At 43.4% G+C, this 25809-nt stretch overlaps 1 protein-coding gene across 1 annotated transcript; it reads left to right on the forward strand.

Annotated features, from left to right (window-relative positions):
* On the forward strand, window positions 1-25809 carry ENC1 (ectodermal-neural cortex 1). The gene is made up of 3 exons (XM_040341439.1): window positions 1-217; window positions 13710-15506; window positions 25064-25809. Exon 2 carries the CDS (start codon window positions 13718-13720, stop codon window positions 15485-15487), a length of 1770 nt encoding a protein of 589 aa, XP_040197373.1. The 5' UTR covers window positions 1-217; window positions 13710-13717; the 3' UTR covers window positions 15488-15506; window positions 25064-25809.

The following is a 25809-nucleotide window of genomic DNA, read 5'->3' on the forward strand; positions in this document are numbered from 1 at the left end:
TGAATGAAGTCTGGCTGCAGAGAGGTTGAGTCTCTGAGACACACAGAGAGCACACACAGCGCCCCCCTCTCCTCCGCCTCCCCCATCCCATGTGTTCTGTACGGAGACCCGACACACCGCTCAGCCACTCACCGGAGTACAGAGAGCCCCGGAGCACCGCGAGCCTGGAGCCACCATCGGGACTTCGCACACTGACATGATCCCCTGTGAGCTGGAGGTGAGTGCTGTCCTGGGAGCCCCGTGTGCCTGGCCACTGATAGAAGCTGCAGCATGGATCGGAGTGTAGGGATCAGATGTCACAAGGGATGAGCAGAGACTCCTATCACTATACAGGGACATCAGAGAAGGGAACTTTAGCAAAGAACTCGGAGTATTAGAAGGTGGCAGGGGTAGGACCCCTAAAGTCTTGTAGCATTGCCATGTGACAAGGATGGCAGTGGTAGGTACCGAACCCTAATATCTTTTAGCACTGGCATGTGATGGGGATCACCATGTGGAGGATGTTATTGGTAGGTACTCTAAAGTCTGATAGCATTGCCATGTGATAAGGATGGCAGTGGTGGTATCAGCCTGGGGGGGCTCAGTGATATCAATGCCATGTATATACCCTGATGTCTTATAGCATTGCAGTGTGACGAAGGTGGCAGTGGTAGGCACCTAACCCTAATATCTTATAGCACTGGCATGTAATAAGGATGACCAGGTGTAGGATGTCATTGGTAGGTACCCTAAGGTCTTGTAGCATTGCCATGTGATAAGGGTGGCAGTGGTAGGTACTCCTGTATCTGGTAGCATTGCCATGTGATATAGCTGGCAGTGGAAGGTACTCTATTGTCCTTTAGCTTTGGCATGTAATAAAGATAACCACGTGTATGATGCCAGTGGTAAGTACCCTGAAGCCTTGTAGCATTGCCATGTGATAAGGATGGCAGAGGTAGTAGGTACCCCAGTATCTGGTAGCATTGCCATGTGATAAGGATGGCAGAGGTAGGTACCCCAGTGTCTGGTAGCATTGCCATGTGATAAGGATGGCAGAGGTAGTAGGTACCCCCAGTATCGGGTAGCATTGCCATGTGATAAGGATGGCATAGGTAGGTACCCCAGTGTCTGGTAGCATCACCATGAGATATGGCTGTGGTAGGTGCCCTAATGTCTTGTAGCATTGGCATGTAGTTAGGATGACCATCTGTATGATATCATTGATAGGTACCCTGAAGTCTTGTAGCATGGCAATGTGATAAAGTTGGCATTGGTGGGTACTCTAATTTCTCGTAGCACTGGCATGTGATGAGGATTACCATGTGCTTGGTGACAGTGGTAGACACCCTGAAATCTAGCATTGGCATGTGATAAGGATGGCAGTGGTAGGTAACCCAACATCTTGAAGCATTGGCATGTGCTGGAGGGTGACCAATGTTTATGATAACACTGATAGGAACCCTAAAGGCTTGTAGCCTTGGCATGTGATAAGAAAGGCATTGGTAGGTATCCTAATGTATGGTAGCATTGCCATGTGATAAGGATGGCAGTGGTAGGTATCTCAATGTCTTGTAGCATTGCCATGTGATAAGAAAGGCATTGGTAGGTAGCCCAATGTCTGGTAGCATTGCCATGTGATAAGAAAGGCATTGGTAGGTAGCGCAATGTCTAGTAGCATTTTCATGTCAGATAAGTAGCCTAATGTCTTGTAGAATTGCTGTGTATTAAGGGTGGCAATGCTAGGTACCCTTTGGCTCATAGGATGTCAGTGGTGGGTGTCCTAATGTCTTATATCACTGGCATGTAATGAGGATGACCATGTGTATGATAACACTGGTAGCAGCCCTAAAGACTTGTAGCATTGACATGTGATAAGGTTGGCAGTGGTAGGTAGCCTGATGTCTTGAAGCATTTCCATGTGGTATAGGTGGAAAACGTAGATACCCTTATGTATGGTGGCATTGCCATTTGATGAAGATGGCAGAAGTAGGTACCTCAATGTCTGGCAGCATTGTCATGTTATTTAGCTGGCAGTGGAAAGTAGCCTAATGTCTTGGCATTGCCATGTTGTATAGATGGCTATGATATGTACCCTTATGTCTGGTGACATTGCCATGTGATAAGGATGGCAATGATGGGTATTTTCTGGTGGCTTTGTCATATGCGAAGGATGACCATCTGCACGATGGAAGTCATAGACTAAAGTCTTATAGCATCGCTATGTGATAAGCAGGACAAGAGGTAGAAGCCCTAGTTTCTTGTGGCATTTCCATGTGTCAAGGATGGCAGCAGTTGGCACTCTAATGTGTAGCATTGCCATGTGTATGAGGGCAGTGATAGGGACCCTAAAGTCTTGCAATACTGCCATGTGATAGGGGTGGCTGCGTGTGATGGCATTGGTAGGTACCCCAAAGTCTTGTAGCTTTGCCATGTGGTTAGGATCCTTTAATGTCACCCCCTACAATTAGAAGCTATCACTATTATTGGATACACACAAGAACTGCATGAACCTCCTAATAATATAAGATTTCACTAAGAACTGCATGAACTGATTATAACTGAATTTAGGATTCCATCTGATGGACTTGAATGCCAACATCAGTGCACCCGAAATGCAGCATGCCAGACTTTCTGCCAGCACAATAGAGGAAAGAAGTTCTAATAGAACAATGTAGTTTGCTTTGTAACATTAGGTGCTGCATATAATAATAATACTACTAATAATAATAATATTGCATGGTGATGAGTCCGGAGAGGGCTCTCTGGGTGACAGTCCCTGGCACTGTAAACCCTAAACCACGGCTGGCTTTGTAATTGTTATGGTACCAGCGATGCGATTTAGGATTGTCCATTGCTGTGTGTTCCCAGTATTGGGAGGAGCGACATTTGAATGAGAACTGCTGTACGTTCAGCCTGAGTGCCTATTATTGTTCCCAGGCTCAGCTTTCCAGTACTGTGTGCCTCCCTCCGCTCCTAGAGAGCATAGTCCCTGCCCAACACTGCCATCCCAGACTCCCAGTACCAGCCAGCTCCCTACTAGTGCCAGCCTTTGTTTCAGGTTTCTCAACCAAGTTTGGTTTGATATAACAAATGAAGCTAAGATGTTTTTCAAAACACCCCTTTTTTATACTGATTATATAAAAAAATGGGAACTTTTACCAATATATTGATTTAGTACATACAGGGAACGGCGGTGGGCACTACCCATGATTATTTAGGATATAGTCAGGACAAGGAAAGATTATTGTTGATTGATCATTGGGGGTTACTGTCCTTTTTAACACATTGATCTTTGCCTTATATTAAAGAAACGTGTCTTATTATGTGGCACACAGCCAATATGCAAAGTATAGCTAATAAATGTGCATACGTTTTTAAAGTGTAAGCTCTTGAGAACAGGACCACCCTACCTGTCATTTCATGTTATGTCAGATTTTTGTTTATTCTTTGCAAGATTGTGTCTTTATTTACTAAACAATATATAATAGTTACTCTGTAAGAAAGTCGTTTGTCAATATTTTAGTGAGCTCAGTGTAAATGGGAAGTGCGGACCCAAGTGTGCTGGAGCTTATTGTGAAGTCAATTCTTAGACACGGGTTTAGATACATCTAATACGTCTTGCACGTGCTGCATATTCAGCTGTCATGTTGTGTTAGGCTAAAAGCGTGTTCCCACCATGGGCTTAGGCTCGGAGGAGTGGCTCCTATACAAGTGCATAGACTATGCTGGCTAAGGGGGTGCAGTCCTCATGGCTTTTGTCTAAGAAATGCACACTATATGCCAGGGGTTGGTGATCATCTGTACCCGTATGCTATTGATGTATGCATATTATAGGTTGGGAATTAGGATTAGAAATGTATGTGGAAAGGAAAGGTCCTGCTGCATTACTTTCAATGTTATTAATGAAGCTGGAAGCTTACATGTGGTCTCCTAATTTAGAGATAGCTTGGTGCCATTAGACTTGGTCCACACACCTTGGCTACCATGCTGCTTTAAATGCCAGCTTTATATATATGACTGAGGGGTTGATTTACTAAAACTGGAGAGTGCAAAATCTGGTGCAGCTCTGCATGGTAGCCAATTAGCCTCTAAGGCTGCATTCACACCTGAGCGTAGCTTGTTTGGTCGTTTTTTTCGTATTCATGCGTATTTGCGTGTTTGCATACAGCGTCGTCCGACATTTTTGTACTTTGTTGTTTTTATTTTAGCCAATAGGAAAAATGATCATCTTTTCATCACTTGTTGCTATGTTGGTAGATTTTATTTATTTATCTTCTGCCTGGGTGAAATGTTCTATTGATTAAAGCGACAAAAACGCCCGTAGCAAACGCTCGTCGCGCTAGTCGCTTGAATCGAGCGTTTCCATTACTTTCTATGGGAAATACAAATGCCCAAACCGCCCGATTCGCGCGTTTTGGACTGGCGATGTGAACCATCTCCATAGAGAATAATGGATTTTTTCCCCTCTAGCGTTTTTGGAGCGTCGCGCTTCAGGCGACAAAACGCTCAGGTGTGAATGGGGTCTAACTTCAGCTTGTTCAATTAAGCTTTGACAATAAAACCTGGAAGGTGATTGGTTTCTATGCACCAGAGCTGCACCAGGTTTTGCACAATACAGTTTTAGTAAATCAGCCCCTGAGTGTCATATGTGTATGGTCAGTACTTATGGAAGCACTCTTGGTTCTATAATGCCTCGTTTCCACTGAACGGATCGGTTCGGTACGGTACGCTATTTTGGGTGTTTCCATTATGAAAGTGTGCCATAAAACCGAACCGTACCGGACCATTCTGGGTCCTGCTTCAGATGTGGGGCCATAGAAAATGGAACGGTTCCATTAGGGAGGAGATGCAATACATTCCACTGATTGGTGGTCCAAATTTACTGACCCGAACCGTTCCATTCAGTGGAAACGAGGCATAAGTGTACCCACTGTAGCACAGTGGCTTAGTGGTTAGCACATATGGGGGGGTTATTTACTAAAGGCAAATCCACTTTGCACTATACGTGCAAACTACAAGTGCACATGAAATTGCACTGAAAGTGCACTTGGAAGTGCAGTCGCTGTACATCCGAGGGGGACATGCAAGGAAAATAAAAAATCAGCATTTTAGCTTGCACATGATTGGATAATAAAATCAGCAGAGCTTCCCTCAGTTTTGCAGCGACTGCACTTCCAAGTGTACTTTGCACTTGTAGTGCAAAGTGGAAAGCCTTTCATAAATACCCCCCTATGGGGTCCTTGGTTCAAATATTGTCTAGGACACTATCTGAATAGATTTGCATGCTTTCTCCCACACTCCAAAGACATGCTGATAGGTTAATCATCGTGGGCCAGATTCAAGAAGCACTTGCGCCCGCGCAACCATAGGTTGCGCGGCGCAAGGGCTTACTTGCTCCGGTGTAACGAGTGCTCCTGATTCAGGAACCTTGTTACACCGACTGCAGCCTAGGATGTGACAGACATAAGCCTCCTTATGCCTTCACATCCCAGGCTGCATTCTTGCGGGGGCGCGGCCATTGTGATCGGCGTATAGTATGCAAATTGCATACTACCACCGATTCACAAAAGTTGCGCGGGCCCTGCGCACGCAAGGTACGGAGTTTCCGTACGGCGACTTTAGCATAAGGCTGCTCCTGCTAATAGCAGGCGCAACCAATGCTAAAGTATAGCTGCGCTTCCCGCTCGCGACGTTCAAATTTTACGTCGTTTACGTAAGTGAACCGTGAATGGCGCTGGACGCCATTCACGTTCACTTAGAAGCAAATGACGTCCTTGCGACGTCATTTGCCGCAATGCACGTCGGGAAAGTTTCCCGACGGAGCATGCGCTGTTTGCTCGGCGCGGGAGCGCGCCTAATTTAAATGATTCCCGCCCCCGGCGGGATCATTTACATTAGGCAGCCTTACGCCCGGCTGTTTAGCATATCGCCCGCGCAATTTACGGAGCAATTGCTCCGTGAATCGCGGGCAAAGCGCAATATTTGCGTGGGCGCAGAAATTTTTTTTTGCTCTTTGCCCACGCAAATATTGCGCGAATCTACCTGAATCTGGGCCCTTATGTGTAAATTAGCCCTCCTATGTAGCTTGGCTGTGCACAGGTTTTATGACATTCTTCATGCCATTTCCAAGCCTAAACAATTTGGGGGGGGGGGGGTTAAAGAATATATAAATGTAACATTTTATATTTCTGATATGTGCCTGCTGTACGATGTGCGTGCGTGAAAAGATATCCTGTTCTCTTTGTATTGCTTCCTTTGTGTGACATCCCTGGTATTCCTGCCAGTCCCTCTGCTTTCTTATTAAAAACGGACCGCACTAGGCACGAGAACACAGCGTGGTCAGCTGTGCTGGCAACTCGGTGTGCTTTCCTCTAATGATCAGACCTCTGCTCACACAACTCCCCTGCACAGCCTATCACTGGGACATTCAGTGTGCTGCTGTTTCTCCTCCCTTACTTCTCTGTGCGGCTGAGAATGGAGGCTTCTGATCTCTTATAAAAAAAGGGGAAAAATCTATTTCTAATGTGTTGTATATACAAATGTTTTTCCTTTCATTTTTTTTTTTAACTGAATGGATTGTTTTACAAGGAAAGGGTTTACATACACTTTAAGTAATGACCTATCTTGTAAAAGAAAAAAAAAAATGCACCAAGAAAAATCTATAGAAAAGTCCTTCAAGCATAAGTTAGTTGACCCTGAGAATTGATGAGTCTTGTACAGTTGAACAGATATATACAGGAGCTGTTGTGTGATAGTTTTTGATGCCTATAGCAACCATTCAGTTTCTAACTGCCATTTATAAACATTGGGGCACATCCACAGAGATCTGCACGGGCGCATTTCCCGCCGTGCATTGCGCTAAATGACGTCGCAACGACGTCATTTTTTTTAACTTAGACGTGAAGTATGTCCATCCCTATTCACGGACGACTTACACAAAAAAAAAAAAAAATTCAAATTTCGATGCGGGAACGACGGCCAAACTTAACAAGGCAAGTCTATCTATACGCCGCAAAATACCAGCTTTAACTATACGCCAGAAAAAGCCGACTAGAGACGACGTAAGAGAATGTGACGGCCACGCGTACGTTCATGGATCGTCGGAAATAGCTAATTAGCATACCCGAGGTGTACGAAGCCGTATGCCTGTCGGATCAAACCCAGATGCCGTTGTATCTTGGTTTGAGGATTCAAACTAAAGATACGACGCGGGAAATTTGAAAGTACGCTGGCGTATCAGTAGGCGTACTCTCACTGTGGATCTGGCCCTTTTGGTTTAAATATGAACTGATGATTCTGATTAGTTATTAGGGGCAACAAGTAAGAGACAAAGCACAGTGTTTATTTATCAACTCTAAAGCCTCGTACACACGATCAGTCCATCCGATGAGAACGGTCTGAAGGACCGTTGTCCTAGGTTAACCTATGAAGCTGACTGATGGTCCGTTGTGCGTACACACCATCAGTTAAAAAAACGATCGTGTCAGAACGCGGTGACGTGAAACACAACGATGTGCTGAAAAAAACGAAGTTCAATGCTTCCAAGCATGCGTCGACTTGATTCTGAGCATGCGCAGGTTTTTAACCGATGATTTTGCATACTAACGATCGGTTTTGACCTATCGGTTAGGCGTCCATCGGTTCAATTTTAAAGCAAGTTCTCATTTTTCATGGGGCCTACACACGATCGGTTTGGATTGATGAAAACGGTCCTTCAGACCGTTGTCCTCTGGCGATCCTATCGTGTGTACGAGGCCTAAGATCCAACCAATTATGGCCAGATGGGAAATATTGAATGTCTGTTGGCATGTTAGAAACCCCTGTCCGATTGTACGTCTGTTGCTTCTCTGCAGCTATTGTAGTCACCCTTGGCCAACTAACGTTGGGCAAAGAGTTGATGTCTTGCATTAAATTTTCTCAGCTGATCATTATTATTCTCATAGGTGTGCGCAGTCTATTGCATTAGGGTGTGCACCCCAAAGCTCAAACACACATGCGTGTATGTAAATACATATAGGGCAGAGGTTGGTGTCGTAGAGCAGTGAAGGTGTCAGTAGGGCAGAGATTGGTGTCAGTAGTTTATTTGTATTATTTTGTTCTTTTTTTTACAATCATTTTTTTAATTTGTTGTACAATTTTTTGGAGCCCCATTGGGGGGCTTTGGTGAAATATAAAGGGGTCTAAACAGTCTCACTTTAGATAAAGAGATAGAGACTGAGAACAGGGGATTCTGTGCAGCACAGGGTGATTAGGGTGTGCCCAGGCACACCTGGCACACCCTTTGCGCATACCTATGATTATTCTGCTATGATGAATTCCGTGGTGCTTGGTCAATCTGTGCCTGCATGTTTATCCTGCCATTGTTGTTAAGAACAGTCGTTCCGACTTTACTGTAAAAAAAAAACAGTGGTTCCGTGTTTAATTTTTAGACAGCCAGCTCGTGTCTATGTGCAGAGATGCATTATAGAGATTAGTTGTGCTGTACATTCTGTATCACAACGCAGTCTGAAAACAAACTATAACAGTCTGTAGCGCAAGTCAACTCAAGTTCCTCTACATATCAAAGGACGCTTCCTCATCACCTCCGGAGAATGTGTTTATGATTTTATTTTTTCTGCCTAAAGACTTGCTTTAATATGATGTGGGCGGCTGACTATTTTTCCCCTTGTACAGGTTTGATAAGTTCTGTTTGAAGGTCGCTGACAACCTTTCAGAAGATGCCTTGAAGTCACATACTCGTGCACATTCCTCCTCTGCAATGGTTATAAATTCTGACTCTGTTAGATACATTCCTCTATGTTACTGGGAAGGTTAGGTGTTCTTTTTCTGTCATGGAATGAGATCACCTATATATACAGTACAGACCTTTACTAGTCTGACTTCAGGAGACCATAGCTTGACAGCCTGGAGGGAAGTTGCACTTATGTAGCAGGCAGGGATTTGTTTTGTAGCTGGAAAATGCACTGGAAAAAATTGTCATGCGTGGAATCTTCATAAATGACCTGCATTGCATTCGTTCCTTTGAGATAAGACGTTGATGAATTCTCTTTATGTTCTTTCCAAAGATCTGTAGAACGCGGCCTGCTTCAGACAGCTGTGCGTGGTGTCAGTTAAAAAGGAGGAATGGCACATTTGATTAGTTAAGCACATTTGCAATTTGAAGGAAACCCCAGCACTTCCTGTTTGTACAGCTTACCATGTGTCATTAAATTCGATCTTAACCTCTGTGGTTGTGATTGGCATCCCATGGCTTTCTGTTTATTGGGAGCTTACAAGTGCCCGAATGCCCTACAGCTCGATGATCCCGTAGTAACCCCTGGAGGAACCCTAGGGTATCTCAGGAGCCTGGTTCAAAATGGCTGGGATAGAGGCTGGCATCTTATAAGGTAGATAAGTTTGGCAAAGTGAGCCGGGGGGGGGGGGGGTTATGCATGGTAATTTTTAATTCCAGAAGTTAGGTAGCCAGTGCTCCCCTAAAACCTATGACTGCCACCTAAATTTTGAAGTTTTCTTATGTTCTTAATGAAGCTGGCTCCTGCAGTTAGACCAGGGGTGGACTGACCATTTGGGCACTCGGCACTGCCCGAGGGCCCCATGCCACTAGGGGGCTCCATCAGGGTTGCCAGCCTCAGTAAAACCAGGCACAGTATGTAAAAATCTTTTTTTTTTTTTTTTTTTTTTTACATCTGTCCCTGAAATGTCCCTTACCGACATCCTAAAAAATCCAAGATTATTGCTTCCCCGCCTCTCCAGTACCTTCTCAGGCCTCGTGAAACTTGCTGGGAGATATTTTTTTGCCAAAGAAACCTGTTGTGTGTACATTTTCGTTGAGGAAACTGTCGAGAAACTCGACGAGCCAAAAAGAGAGCAAGTTCTCTATTTCCTCGACGGGAATGGAGAAACTTGCCTTGTCGAGTTTCTCGACAGCCTAACAAGGAACTCGACGAGGAAAACGATGTGTTTCGCCCGTCGAGTTCCTCGGTCGTGTGTATGAGGCTTCAGTGTGTGTGTGTATTCTCTGTGTGTGTATATTGTGTGTGTGTATACTGTGTATGTATACTGTATGTGTGTGTGTATACAGTACTGTGTGGCCCCATAATTTCCTATTGCCCAGGGGGCCCCATGATCTCTTATTGCCCAGGGGGCTCCATGATCTCTTATTGCCCAGGGGGCTCCATGATCTCTTATTGCCCAGGGGGCTCCATGATCTCTTATTGCCCAGGGGGCTCCATGATCTCTTATTGCCCAGGGGGCCCCATGATCTCTTATTGCCCGGGGGGCCCCATGATCTCCTATTGCCCGGGGGCCCCATAATCTCCTATTGCCCGGGGGCCCCATAATCTCCTATTGCCCAGGGGCCCCATAATCTCCTATTGCCCGAGGGCTCCATGAGTTGTCAGTCCGCCCCTGAATTAGACATATTAGCTTCTGACCTCCACATTATTTTGCACAGCTAAAGGGTTCACTGGCGTCATGCAGCTGGCTTTGGCAAGTGGCACTGACCCCAGAACTAACCAAGCACCATCATATGTTAGGTAAATTTGCTACAGATATCTGAACCCTTAGCAACCTCTGGAGGAACACTAGGGTGTAACAGAACCCTGGTTAAGAATTGCTGGGATAGAGGCTGGCATCCTTTAGGGCAGACAAGTTTGGCAGAGCCGCGGGGAGGGGGGGCTATGCATGATAATGTTCAATTCCAGAAGCCAGGTAGCCAATGTTCCCCTAAAATCTATAATGGCCACCTAAATTTTGAAGTTTTCCTAAGTTGTCAATGGAGCTGGTCCTGCAACGGACATACTGGCTTCTGAATTCCACATTACTTACCTTTGCATAAAAAATAGGGTTTACTATAACTTTTATACCATTCTTTTTGGTTTTAGTGCAATGTATTATTATTATTTTTTTTATATATTTAAAAGCATTTTGTCTTAATTAGAATATGTGGTCAGTTTTCCCACTATTTAAAATAGCTCCTCCTGGCATGTAGAGTGTTACATGAGCACTTTGAGGTACTGTCAGTAGGATGTTTAACAGTTGTAAATCACTCGGCTGACCTTTGTAATGACAGTTAAGAAAAGAGTCTTGAGAAGGATGTGTCCAAACCTTTCGTTGAGTGTGGTGGTTTACAATTACATGAGTTATATAAATGAATGAAGTAGGGATGTGTGCTTAGGGGTAGGAGCTGCACGTGTTTCCTGACAAACTTTGTGACTTTGCGCTGCTATTCGCCTGGCAGAGTTCAAAACTTGGCTGTAAATTTGGTGTTCCATATTGCAGTCTGCAGTTTTCATGGAGTCGTGCTGAGATCAGTAATCCATCTTTCAACACGTGCAGGTGTATGGGGTGCATACCTCCTTTATCACATGCATAAGATATGTTTTCTTGTTATGATCATGATGTTTGCATGTTGACATGTGTAGAGTGGATCATATGACTGTTGTAGATGGAGGTGTCAGGGGTAAGAAACAGGCTCTTCTGCTGATATATGGTCTACCATGGATCTCTCTAAAGTGGCTGAACTCGTTTTACAAGACTGTCAAGGCTGCGAAAGATAATTTGAAAAAAGCCACACATATATATTATATAAATACCGCATAAAGGAAAGTACAAAGCATGAAATAGAAACTATAACAAAGTGCAAAAAATAGATCAGTGTAGTGTTAAGTAGATAATCGGCTTATTCCTTTCTGTGTTTCAGGCCATTGATATCCATATAATAAACTGTATACCAGTTAGTCTTCATAATGATTTGTTTCAAGATGAGTCAGTTTAAAAACAGTGGCCGTTCCAATGTTCATGTTGATTACACAAAAGCGTATTCATTGAAAAACGTGGACATTTTATCCTTAAAGCGACCCTGTGAGCGCTGACCTAAAAAAGGATTATTTAGGAATACAGTGGAACCTTGAATTACGAGCATAATCTGTTCCAGGAGAATGCTTGTAATCCAAAGCATTTGCATATCAAAGCGAGTTTCCCCATAGAAGTCAATGAAAATTAAGATAATTCGTTCCACATTCTATTGCATGCAATACCGCATGTGGCCAGAGGTGGGGGGAGCGCTGGAGAGGGATGGAAATACTCAGGGACAGCTCGACTGAACTAGGAAAGGCTCAGGAACTGAGTATTTCCGAGTGTCACTTGCGCCCCCGCACCCCTGGCCAAATGCGGTACTGCACACCCCATTGGCTTGAATCCTGCTCATTTTGCGAGACAACACTCGCAAACCGAGTCAGAATAAAAAAATAAAAGTTGCTCGTCTTTCAAAACGCTTGTTAACCGCGTTTCTCGTTAACCAAGGTTCCACTGTACGTCTTTAAAGGAAATTTATAGCAATTTAAATATATTTTCTTGACTGGTTTACCACTTGCAGCCAGTAGAGGTCTCACTCAAGGCTATTCTACTCCACAGCTCTTCACCAAGCTTGCTTAAAGTGGAAGTAAACCCTCCTATCGTTTTCAGCCAAGGAAGCTGCCATCTTGGCCTCTGTTTAATCTACAACTGCCATGATGCTGCACATGTGATCAGTTATGAAACCAGCCATTGGATGGTTTGACAGTTTGGTTGAGAGCATAAGCAAATGTGACCGCTAGCATTTCCAGCATGCCGGGAATCTTAACTGTTTTTTGAAACTATCAAATCGATGGGTTTACTTCCGCTTTAACTATGTTATGAATCACATAGTTAAGTGATTAGTTAAATTACTAGTTAAATAAAATAACTGTTAGCCAAAGGTACACCCAAAATCCCAGTCTGCAACCAGATGTTCATGAACCATGTGTGACCTTCTGATGTTACTGTCCCACTAAACAATAAAGAGCACCAGACACAAAGATATACACTTTACACAAACCAATAAGGTTAATGTCAGTATTCAGAAATCAAGCTGATGTATGAGAAACATGCTATAAGGAAAAAATCCAATCACCTTCCAACTGTCATTTACCCTTGAACAATGATGCTAGTTGGTTGCTGTGGAACCAGAAGACAGTTTTTCTTGTCTCGCTCTTCTCAAACATCAACACCATTATTCTTCTGAGTACAAAAAAAGAATACATTGCTTGCCATCAGTTGAAAAATGGTTCTAAGTTTCCTTATATTACCTCAAGCCTAGATAATTTAGAGCAGGATCCTCACATTTTTTACTGTCCTTCAGACTTCAAGGGGGCTGGACTGTGGACTGTGTGAGTAGAAAATGCCCTGGCATCAATGGGAGCAAGCAATGCCCCATCATTGGTATCGGGACATCCCTAGTGAGCAGTATTACTGTACAGTAATCTCTAGCAACCAACAAGCAGAAATCTGGTGCTGTAACCTCTAGCAACTAATCAGTGAGCAGTATTACTGCACAGTAATCTCTAGCAACCAACCAACAAGCAGAAATCATGTGCTGTAACCTCTAGCAACTAATCAGTGAGCCGTAATGTGTGCTGTAACCTCTAGCAACCAGTCAGTATGTGGTAATGATATGCTGCAACCTCTAGCAACCAATCACAATCGCTGCCTGATCTGATACAGTAAACTGATTTTAAGTCTAACTGATATTTTGTGTATATCTCAGAGCACGTGGAGAGCGAAATTGCATGGGGGGGGGGGGCGCGCAATAATTGTTTTGCCCAGGGCCCAATCAATATTATTGGCCCTGAAGTGAATTTTTTTTTTGAGGTTGAGAAATGTCCTTCACACAATGACTAATTATACCAATGTTGTTTTTTTTCCCCCTACAGGAGTGAAGATGTCAGTCAGCATACATGAGAATCGTAAATCCAGAGCCAGTACTGGCTCCATGAACATCTATCTGTTCCACAAAACTTCATATGCTGACAATGTACTCACTCATCTCAACCTATTACGACAGCAATGCCTCTTCACAGATGTCCTATTGCTGGCGGGAAGCAGGTCCTTCCCTTGCCACCGAGCTGTCCTGGCTGCTTGCAGTCGTTATTTTGAAGCCATGTTCAGTGGTGGTCTTAAAGAAAGCCAAGCCAATGAGGTAAACTTTCACAATGCTATCCACCCAGAAGTTCTAGAGCTTCTATTGGATTATGCATATTCGTCCAGAGTCCTCATCAATGAAGAAAATGCCGAATCTCTTCTGGAAGCAGGAGATATGTTGGAGTTTGAGGACATCAGAGATGCTTGTGCAGAATTCTTGGAGAAAAACCTTCATCATACCAACTGCTTAGGCATGCTTCTCCTCTCTGATGCTCACCAGTGCACAAAGCTTTATGAACTGTCTTGGAGAATGTGCCTTACCAACTTCCAAACCATCTGCAAAACTGAAGACTTTCTCCAACTACCCAAAGAACTGGTGGTACAGCTCTTATGCCACGAGGAACTGGAAACTGAAGATGAAAGAATGGTATATGAATCTGCAATGAACTGGATTAACTACGATCTCAATAAGCGACATTGTTACCTTCCAGAGCTGCTCCAAACTGTACGGTTGGCTCTTCTTCCAGCCATATATCTTATGGAGAATGTGGCAATGGAGGAGCTTATCATTAAGCAGAAAAAAAGCAAAGAACTAGTAGAAGAAGCTATTCGGTGTAAATTAAAAATATTACAAAATGATGGCGTGGTGACCAGCATGTGTGCTAAGCCTCGTAAAACTGGACATGCTCTGTTTCTTCTGGGAGGACAGACTTTTATGTGTGATAAATTATACCTCGTTGACCAGAAGGCAAAGGAGATCATACCCAAGGCAGATATCCCAAGTCCCCGAAAAGAATTCAGTGCATGTGCAATCGGTTGCAAAGTGTATATCACTGGAGGAAGGGGCTCAGAAAACGGGGTGTCCAAAGATGTTTGGGTTTATGACACTCTTCATGAGGAGTGGTCAAAGGCTGCTCCAATGCTTGTTGCACGCTTTGGCCATGGCTCTGCTGAGCTAAAACACAGTTTGTATGTAGTAGGGGGACACACTGCAGCCACAGGCTGTCTTCCTGCCTCTCCATCTGTGTCCTTAAAACAAGTGGAGCAGTATGACCCAGCTACCAACAAGTGGACAATGGTCGCTCCTCTTCGAGAAGGTGCCAGCAATGCAGCTGTGGTCAGTGCAAAGCTGAAATTGTTTGCCTTTGGCGGGACCAGTGTTAGCCATGACAAGTTGCCTAAGGTTCAGTGCTATGATCCTTCCGAAAACAGATGGAGTGTACCCGCTACTTGCCCGCAGCCCTGGCGCTACACGGCAGCAGCAGTTTTGGGAACCCAGATCTTCATCATGGGTGGAGATACAGAGTTCTCAGCCTGTTCAGCTTATAAATTCAACAGCGAAACGTATCAGTGGACTAAAGCTGGAGATGTTACAGCCAAGAGAATGAGCTGCCATGCAGTAGCATCTGGCAATAAACTGTTTGTAGTTGGAGGGTATTTTGGAATTCAGAGGTGCAAAACATTGGACTGTTATGATCCAACAATTGATGCGTGGAACAGCATAACGACAGTACCCTATTCTCTTATCCCCACGGCATTTGTCAGCACGTGGAAACATCTGCCGTCCTAAAGCACTGCGCACTGGCATGGTAAGTTTCAGTTCAGGAATGTGTCTTTATGCCAGCGAGTACAGTTTATGTTGAGGTTTGCTTCTTGTGTGCAGCGAAGAAGCCACAATGTATGCCAATCTGTAGATTCCCTTTCATTATCACTTCCTTGTGTGCAGGGAAGAAGCCACAATTCATCCCAGGCTGTGGATTCCCTTTCACTCTCACGTTAGTCTAGTATACAAGATTGCAACTGATTTTTCTTTAGCTTTTGGTGTGCTGGGGCTGCTGATGACGTCACATCCAAAATGGTGGCACCCAGCAGTAGTTTAGGGCTTTTATATAGCTATAAACGGGAGGCTTTAACCAGTAGATAACATTAATACAATGTAAAATGCACAAAATTTGTTAAAATTAATAGTTTGGTGATAGTCTCATTAAATCTGCCCCAGACACTGGGCCTTGATGACCCGCTTATGCAGTTTGTGCCGTAATTTTGTTTATAGTGAGCCAAAATACAGACATCTGTTTAGACTATGTTAACCCGCAGAACAAGTGTACACTCTCCACATGCTATCTACTATTTACCCTGCAAACACCTGTATAGTACATACTTGTATTTATATGTCATGTGCACTCTGCTCCCAGTTTGAGAGAGTCAACAAATTGGCACTTGGGTCCTTTATTAACTTCAGATGTTTAGGTTTTTCCATGTGGTACTACCAAAGAAAATAATATACCTCCACCCTTTTTTCAGAGTTAATAATTCTTACATTAAAGGCTGTCATAAGCCTGGTACTCACTTATAGGTTCTTTTGTTCAACCCAGCGTGTTAGACGCTGAGCGGTTGTGTTCTGACAGGGGGATGCCCCCCCCATCAGAAAATTCCAGTCAGCATTCTCAGCTGATCAGAAGCCGGTCAACTGCTGGTTTTCCAGCATGCTCATCCGACAGAAGCCGGTCAACTGCTGGTTTTCCAGCATGCTGGTCCGACAGAAGCCAGTCACCTGCTGGTTTTCCAGCATGCTCGTCCGACAGAAGCCGGTCACCTGCTGGTTTTCCAGCATGCTCGTCCGACAGAAGCCGGTCAACTGCTGGTTTTCCAGCATGCTCGTCCGACAGAAGCCGGTCAACTGCTGGTTTTCCAGCATGCTTGTCCGACAGAAGCCGGTCAACTGCTGGTTTTCCAGCATGCTCGTCCTACAGAAGCCGGTCAACTGCTGGTTTTCCAGCATGCTCATCCTACAGAAGCCGGTCAACTGCTGGTTTTCCAGCATGCTGGTCCGACAGAAGCCAGTCACCTGCTGGTTTTCCAGCATGCTCGTCCGACAGAAGCCGGTCAACTGCTGGTTTTCCAGCATGCTCGTCCGACAGAAGCCGGTCAACTGCTGGTTTTCCAGCATGCTTGTCCGACAGAAGCCGGTCAACTGCTGGTTTTCCAGCATGCTCGTCCTACAGAAGCCGGTCAACTGCTGGTTTTCCAGCATGCTCGTCCTACAGAAGCCGGTCAACTGCGGGTTTTCCAGCATGCTCGTCCTACAGAAGCCGGTCAACTGCTGGTTTTCCAGCATGCTCGTCCGACAGAAGCCGGTCAACTGCTGGTTTTCCAGCATGCTTGTCCGACAGAAGCCGGTCAACTGCTGGTTTTCCAGCATGCTCATCTGACAGAAGCCGGGTAAGCTGCCAGCTTCTGTCAGACCGGTTGACATCTATGGATCACCAGAAGACACTTTCTGATATTTCTCTAAGGGAGAAGCTATCAAACATGTTGGAAAACCTTGTCTGATCACTGTAATATATATAGGCCTGTACACATGGGCTGAATGTTGGGAGACATCGGCCGGTTCCATAAAAAACAGCTGATGTCTCCCAATATTCAGTCCATGTGAACAGGGCTATAGACATTACAGTGATTAGACAAGGTTTTCCCTTAGACAAATATCAGAAAGTGTCTGCTGGTGATCCATAGATATAATCCCAATCTTCCTGAAAATTTTATAGGGAAAAGGGAGTAGCTTCTCCAGGTGGGAACCCAGATGAATATCCTCCGCTGCAGACCACTCAGGTGCAGGCAATGTACTTAGCAAAGCAGGAACAAAAATTGTAGGTAAATCTATAAAATACCTACTAATAGCTATGACTAAGCACTAGTTTCAGTGCGAAACGCGTCAGCAGTGGGGTTTTATTTTATTTTGCTGTGACTTGTAGTGCTGTCCTTAATAAAGGCTACAATTTGTTCAGAGTGCGGCTGTCCAGAGACAATTTTTGTTCCTACAATATTTTATACATTTACCTTCAACTATTGTAGTGCAAGGGCCTACCTGAATGAACAATTAAAAGAGAAGGCTGAGCTAGCTGCTGGTCCAGGCTTCTGGGTGGATTCCGACTATAAAGTCGGGATCGATCCAGCGTCTGGACAGGCTAAGTGACGTCAACTGACAGCAGACTTTAGCCCGCTGATGGCTGAAAATGGGTTACAGAAGTGCAAAATAAACAAAACTTCTGTAATCCATAGGAGAAGTAAAGCCAAAAGAACTTTGGCCATACTTCTCCTTTTAAACCTATATCCAGTAGTGTCCTTGCCCTATGAAATGTTTTAAAACTGTAAAGGAGATTCTAAAACTGGATTGTTTCTATGTATAGTCAGCTTTACAAATTTGCCAAATCAGCCAAAGGACAATTTTTTTATTTTATTAAGTACCCGCTGCAGCTAGGGATAGGAAGATGGCTGTGCAGTGAACTTATGAAGCTTGGGATTCTAGGGGAGCCAGCTAATGTATCACAGAATGTTATTTTATGTAGAAACTTGTATAATCATCACGTATGTAGGTTTTACTAAATAAGCTCCCCATAAGCATTTGTTTGCACTATGCTTATCTAAAATGGACCTTTACCCTCCCCAACCACTTTCCTTCACTTTATTCCTACCCAACCTTTTTTTTTTTATATCTTTTTTTAGGGGAACCCTCTCTGCACTTCTTGGATTCTTGCCCAGGAGAGAATGGTGTATTCCATTGCCTTTGCAATCTCTTAAGCCTCGTACACACGCACGGTTTTCTCAACAAGAACCAGCAAGAAAACTGCTGGCAGAGCTTTCTTGCCGAGTAAACAGAGCGTGTGTACAAGGCTTTCAGGTTTCTCATCTGGAAATCTGTCCAGAATCTCGACGAGAAAAATAGAGATCCTGCTCTCTATTTTCTCGTCGAGATTCTTGTCGGCCTGTTTCCCGGCGAGAAACCCGAGAGTCTGTATACTTGTCGTCGTGGAAACCCACGCATGCTCGAAATTACTTTGACGCATGCGCGGTAGCTTCCGCAGCATAAGTAGGGTGAAGCAAGATGGCGACGAATGTGATGAGCACATGCTCGTCGTACGCGATGACGTCACCGCATTCTTGCCTTTCAAAAGAACCACGGTTCTTTTGAAAGTTCTGTGTGTACACTCGGGCGGCAAGAGATTCTTGCCAAGAATCTCGTCGGGGGAAAGCGTTTTTTTTTTCTTACGAGGTTCTTGCCCGTGTGTACGAGGCCTCAGGATACTCTCATCACAAATCCCAGGGGATGGGGTAATCTACCGTGCATGAGCCACTGCAGGTCATCAGGGGATTATCTCTTTTCCTAGTCCTTGTAGCTGACCCCTGATTATGTGGCACACATCATCAGGAGGCCAGCTGCAAGAACCCGAAGGAGACAACCAGCTCCCTATGATGTAGGAGGTAAAGATGGTGTTGTGGGACCCGGCTTGCAGATCAGAAAATTCAGAGTGAGGTCAGAAATCCTTCTCTGTTCTGGATCATTGACTTAAAAAAATATTAAAGCAACGTGAAGGCCAGGCAACTAGTATTTTGCAGCATGAGAGATCAGCAGTGTCAGTTCCCTTGCTTAGTTCATCTCGGGTTTCCCTTAGGACAGAAAGTCAAACAAACGTTAGGTTGCAGAGCGAGAACAGACTGGCTTTACATGAGATTAGCGTTGCAGGGCTCTCCTCCCCACTGCATACTGTGCCTAACTTGGGGGAAGTTACACAGTGACATACCCTATCCTTCATGCTCTGTTGTTTCATCAAACAACTGATTATCACAAATATGCTAAGCGTTTCAGCCAGCCACACATTTTCGATCCCTTGTAGATAGTGTCAACAAAAGCAGAGACTTCCCAATCTTCTGGCATCGTAGTAGTTATCTATTGTCCCATGTGTTCTGGAGAACTCTTCATTTCTGTTACTCATTTCCCTGGCACATGTCTGCCCTCTGTACAGAGGAATGTGCGCTGCTGAGCTGGGAAACTTTGCTTGCTCTGGTTTCACCTCTAGGGACAGGTGTGGTCTCATACTTGTACTCTTAGTATGAGGTCCAGGAATGCTGACCTGCAGTCCCAGTTCAGTCACTGTTTAGTAACTGTATATGTAAAGGAGAGCCGGTAACGTCATTAATGCCCGCCCATCACTTCATAGTTATAACTGGTAATCTAAACGATTCGGGATAGGGTTACTGTACACAGATCACAAGATCTGGTGATTATGTAGCTAGGATTGTAAATGATTATACAATAACTTTCTCTGTTCTGGTCCAAACATTAAAGCTGACTAAGGAATCCAGACACTCCATTTTACCATGCGTAAGGGCAAATCTTTCAAAATGCTTAACCAAGGGCTAGCAGAACTATTATGGCCCCGTGGTTGTATAAGCCTATTGTATGATTTTACATGATCATAGACATATGTAATAACGGCTATCCAGCCACCCAACCCAGTTAAATATGGTTTAGTCAAAAAAGTCTCTAGGGGAGCCTAATCGCCATAACCAGTCCATGCAGCAACAGATCTTGTATTTTTAAAGTGGGACTTTAGTCAAAATTAAGTCCTGCTAGATTACTTCAGACTGGCCCCTTTTGCAGGTACAGCTACTGTATGTAAAACATTAGAGATGAGTGCCTATACTATTTAAAATGCAGTAATACATGGTCTTGCCCTGCTCTGCACATGCTCAGTTGCTCTCCATCTTTGGGCACTGCCGAATTTGAAGAGGCCGATTTGCTGACCGCCTTGAAATGGAATTAAACCCTCCTATCCTTAACAGCCAAAGAAGCTGCTTCTGTTTGATCGGCAAATAATAAAAGAAGGCGCTGCGCTAATAAAATTAAGTGAAAATAATGAAAACCAATTCAAAACATATAAATCATGACACAATATTAAAGATAATCAGTCCACTGAATTAACTGTGGTATTGTGAACAGTGGGAATGTGCCTTGATAGTTGAAATCAGTGAGACTATCACAAATGACACCACAACAGACGTGTGCACCTCCACCACACAGAATGCGTGCTTACCAGAAGGTAAGCATAACGAGCATGTGCCCCATGACATCAGATTGTGACGAAACGTACGTCGGGAGGAGTGACATGCTGACGGCATTGCGTAGCGGTCCTGTGAGGACCGGTGTTTGTGAGCCGGCTGGCTTCTTTTTTATGCAAATGCTTTGTTTAAAGCTGTCTATGATAAAGGCCCTGGCTGGGTTGATAGCCGCAAGCTCGATATGCTTGCCTTCTTGTAAGCACGCATTCTGTGTGGTGGAGGTGCACACGTCTGTTGTGATGTCATCAAGGCACATTCCTACTGTTCACAATACCACACTACCACAGCTAATTCATTGGACTGATTATGTTTAATATTGTGACGGTTCATGGTTTATATGTTTTGAAGTGGTTTTCATTATTTTCACTCCTTCCTTTATTATTTGCTATTTTGGTGTGTATTTTACCTAGAGCTTGAAGCTTGTTTATATTACCACTGAGTAGCGCGTTTTTATATAATATCTGTTTGATCTGCAACTGCCATGGTGCTGCACATGTGACCAATTATGACACCAGCCATTTGATGGTTTGACAGTTTGAGAACAACACAAGCAAATATGACAGTTAGAAATCCCAGCATTCCAGGAATGTAACCGTTTTTTTTAAACTGTTAAATTGACAGGCTTAGTTCCACTTTATGATTTACTGCTGTTCTGGGGGCTCTGGGCTTCAGCAAAATGGGAGCCTCCAGCAAGAAGTAACAGGAGCAATGCTGGAGGCAATTTACAGCACACACTCATTTTGGTAGCATAATTATTAACGTGGAATGTATGTACCTTGTAAAAGAACATTATTTTTTATCAAGTTGTTACAGGTAAAGTTCCACTTTAACTAAAATTGCTTTGTGGAATCTGGTGTCCAAATACCTGGATTGTGCAAGAGCCAATAGAATGTGTTCATTCCATGAGTTGGTAGATTTGGTTGCCATACAAACCTTTTTCAGCATTATTATATGTTGCTTATACTCTACATAGATGTTTTTAACACACATACACAGGGCAGTTGTTGGCAGATAACTAAAATTAATACATGGTAAAGTAATGGTGTTATTATTAGTGGCTGTCATGTCACAAAAATAGATCAGAAGTAACTTGTTTTCTTTTCTGTCACTATGACTGATCCATTCTGTATCACAGCGGAGAAATGTGTAGCTTTCCAGTTCTGCGCAATACTGTTCCAGGCATCCACTGGCAGGGATATGTCAGAGCTGGCAGATTGCAATCCTGGAGCCAGACACTACAAGTTTTCCAGAACGTTGATTTGCAGGGCCCGTGCCATCTACTTTCTGTACTCCATGAATGATGTAGGTTATATAAGGAGAGAGGGAGGGGACAGCTAGACACTCTTGTTCAGACAATTCAACATTTCTGCCCAAATGTATCAAGCTTGGGGAGTCACACCCTAGAAGAAGTAGGAAATTAACACAATATATGCTTTATTGTCTGCCAAAGGGCTGGGTAAAGGGAACGAGAGCACACAAAATAGAGGAATACATTATTATGCTCTTTAACCTGAACCCGTTATATTCTTTTATATATATATATATATATATATATATATATATATATATATATATATAGTCTCTCTCTCTCTCTCTCTCTCTCTCTCTCTCTCTCTCTCTCTATATATCTATATATCTATATATATATATATATATATAATCTCTATAGGGAGACAGAGATAGTGAGAGATAGCGAGAGAGAGACACAGCGATAGAGAGACAGAGATAGAGAGAGAGAGATAGATAGAGAGAGAGAGATATATATATATATAGAGAGAGAGACAGAGAGACAGAGATAGAGAGAGAGACGGAGAGAGAGACAGAGAGAGATGGAGAGAGAGATGGAGAGAGAGACAGAGAGAGACAATGACAGATGGAGAGAGAGACAGAGACATATGGAGAGAGAGACAACGAGATAGATGGATAGAGAGAGAGACAACGAGATAGATGGATAGAGAGAGAGAGAACGAGATAGATGGAGAGAGAGAGAGAGAACGAGATAGATGGAGAGAGAGAGAGAGAACGAGATAGATGGAGAGAGAGAGAGAACGAGATAGATGGAGAGAGAGAGAGAGAGAACGAGATAGATGGAGAGAGAGAGAGAGAACGAGATAGATGGAGAGAGAGAGAGAGAGAACGAGATAGATGGAGAGACAGAGATAGAGAGAGAGAGAGAGAGACAGAGATAGATAGCGAGAGATAGAGATAGATAGCGAGAGACAGAGATAGAGAGAGAGAGACAGAGAGATAGATAGAAAGAGACAGAGATAGATAGAAAGAGACAGAGATAGATAGAAAGAGACAGAGATAGATAGAGAGATAGATAGAGAGAGAGATAGATAGAGAGAGAGATAGATAGGGAGAGAGATAGATAGAGAGATAGATAGATAGAGAGAGAGAGAGATATATAGAGAGTATGAGTATATGTATGAGTATGAGTATGAGTATATAGAGAGGACATGTATTTGGTCCTGCCAATAAAGCTTATTTGAATTGAATTGAATTGAGAGAGAGATATATATATATATAGAGAGAGAGAGAGAGACAGAGATAAAGAGAGAGACAGAGATAGAGAGAGAGACAGAGAGAGAGACAGAGAGAGAGAGAGATGGAGAGAGAGACAGAGAGAGATGGAGAGAGAGACAGAGAGAGATGGAGACAGATGGAGAGAGAGAGAGACAGAGACAGATGGAGAGAGAGAGACAGAGACAGATGGAGAGAGAGACAGATGGAGAGACAGAGACAGATGGAGAGAGAGACAGAGAGAGATAGATAGAGAGAGACAGAGAGAGATAGATAGAGAGAGACAGAGATAGATAGAGAGAGTCAGAGATAGATAGAGAGAGTCAGAGATAGATAGAGAGAGTCAGAGATAGATAGAGAGAGTCAGAGATAGATAGATAGAGAGAGACAGAGATAGATAGAGAGAGATAGACAGAGAGAGAGAGATAGATAATTTAGTATGCTCAAAAGTTCCTTTAAATATAGTTCTTTGTTAAAAGCTTCAAGTTTCCTAGACATCTGGTTGCTTTCTAAACCAGAAATTGACCCTATTGGATAGCATTTTTCCATGGTGTTGCAGGAGGCAACTGCATAGTTCATGTTGTTCATTTGCTATCTAGTGCTGGCAAATAGCTGATCAGCCGCTGAATATTCATTAGGAAAATATGTTTTAGAATATTGCTTGCTTTATTTCAGTGCTGGGTAATAATCACATAAATAGAACTAGAAGACATGTGATGATCATTGCTTTTCCCAGCTAGGTCTGATGGCTTGTCGCACTCTCAAAAACCTAGCAAACATCCTCAAGCCTCGTACACATGATCAGATTTTCCGACAACAAATTTGCAATGGCAGGGTTTTTTCGCAAAATCCGACCGTTTTTATGCTCCATCGGACAATTGTTGTCGGATTTTCTGACAACAAATGTTTTATAGCATGCTTTAAAACTGTCTGACAACAAATGTGTCTTGTTGGATTATGCAATCATGCGTACACAAGTCCGTTGGAATAAAATCCAAAGTACAAACACGCATGCTCCAAACCAGTACTAACCATAGCACAACATTAGCAGAAGTTGCCTCAAAGGGTGGCGCTAAAGAGCTGGAAAAAACACGTAGTTTCATGTTTGTTGGCTGACAAAGTTCTGCCGTCTGTATGCATACCAAGTTCACGTCCAACGCCCTTCAGACAAAATTCCGCGGATTTGTCCGATGGAAACCTGATTGTGTGTACAAGGCTTAAGATTTTTTTTTTCTGAAGTCAAGTATTAGATTTTTTGGGCCAGTTAACAAAAAGACCATGGCTGGGGTTTATCTGTGCATAAACATGCACGCTTTTACAAGGATTCCTGATTGGGTCCAATAAACATTTCTTTACATTGGCACCTTTGCAGATTTTTTCCTCATTTGTAGTTTTCGGTTCCTTGTTGCAATGCTGTAATGACATAGTTATTATGTGACCTTTCCATGTTTCCTGAATGTATCCAGCTTTGTCTGGCAGACATACAACCTCCCAATTGTCATGCCAAGCAGCCAAGTCTGTCGGTATATTGATGAGTAAGTCTATCAGAAGATGGCGTAATGTTAAATCTGTGTAATGACAGATGGCTAATCTCATTTAGTACCTTCTAATACAATTGTGTCTTCATTGTGTGGGATCAATTTAATGTATATAGTAGAATTAAGCATCTGCCGTATTGCCGAAGACTAAGATAACAGTTGTATTCTTTTTGTTTTGTGTGCAGGACCTCAGCTGTGAAGATTCGAAAAGCCAGCTTTTACGTGAAGATGACTTAAAAGACTTTTTGCTCTACACGAAAGAAGTTTTGGCTCGACATTTGTACAGAAGCATTTTACAGCTGGGACTGTCTGGCTGCAGAAGGGTTATTGTCTATCCGGACAAAGAGGGTAGACATGGCATTCTACAACTATCAGTATTATCCTGATTATTCACTAGAAGTTAACACCATTCTTTTTCTGGCTCTGCATTTGAGAACACTGGGGTGATTTAATAAGAAGGACATAGCTGGAATCCATCTGGACTGAAGAGTTTTATCATCACAATCCGAGGTGTTTGGAAATGTCGGCACCAGCTGCAGGGCACACTAGGGGCTCCACGCAGCAAAGACGTCAAGTCTTGTAGAGTTCTAACAGCCAGTTGCTTAACATTAGACTGCACAATGGGCAGTGCCATCGGCATCTTCTAATCTCTCAGTTTAATGCATTCTCTGTGTTAAACATTGCGAAAGCACAACTGTAATTTAGCCAGAAGTGGGGGAAAAAAAAAAAAAAACTGTGAACAAACATTGGATGTCTTACTACCCACAATCCATTGCCATTTCAAATGCCTATTTATATATGACTTTCTTATTACATTCCCAGTTGTGTCTATTTATTGACCTTTGCTGTGTGCATGCTGATACAATGCTTGTAGTTGTATTAACATGTGAAAGGCCTGGCTGAATATATATATTAAGAGCTTGCAACAATA

Source organism: Rana temporaria, chromosome 1, assembly GCF_905171775.1.
Source record: "Rana temporaria chromosome 1, aRanTem1.1, whole genome shotgun sequence".
NCBI lineage: Eukaryota > Metazoa > Chordata > Amphibia > Anura > Ranidae > Rana > Rana temporaria.

Bases quoted from the DNA above. Each gene is read 5' to 3' on its own strand.
- ENC1 (XM_040341439.1), top strand. From the start codon at position 13,718: ATGTCAGTCAGCATACATGAGAATCGTAAATCCAGAGCCAGTACTGGC.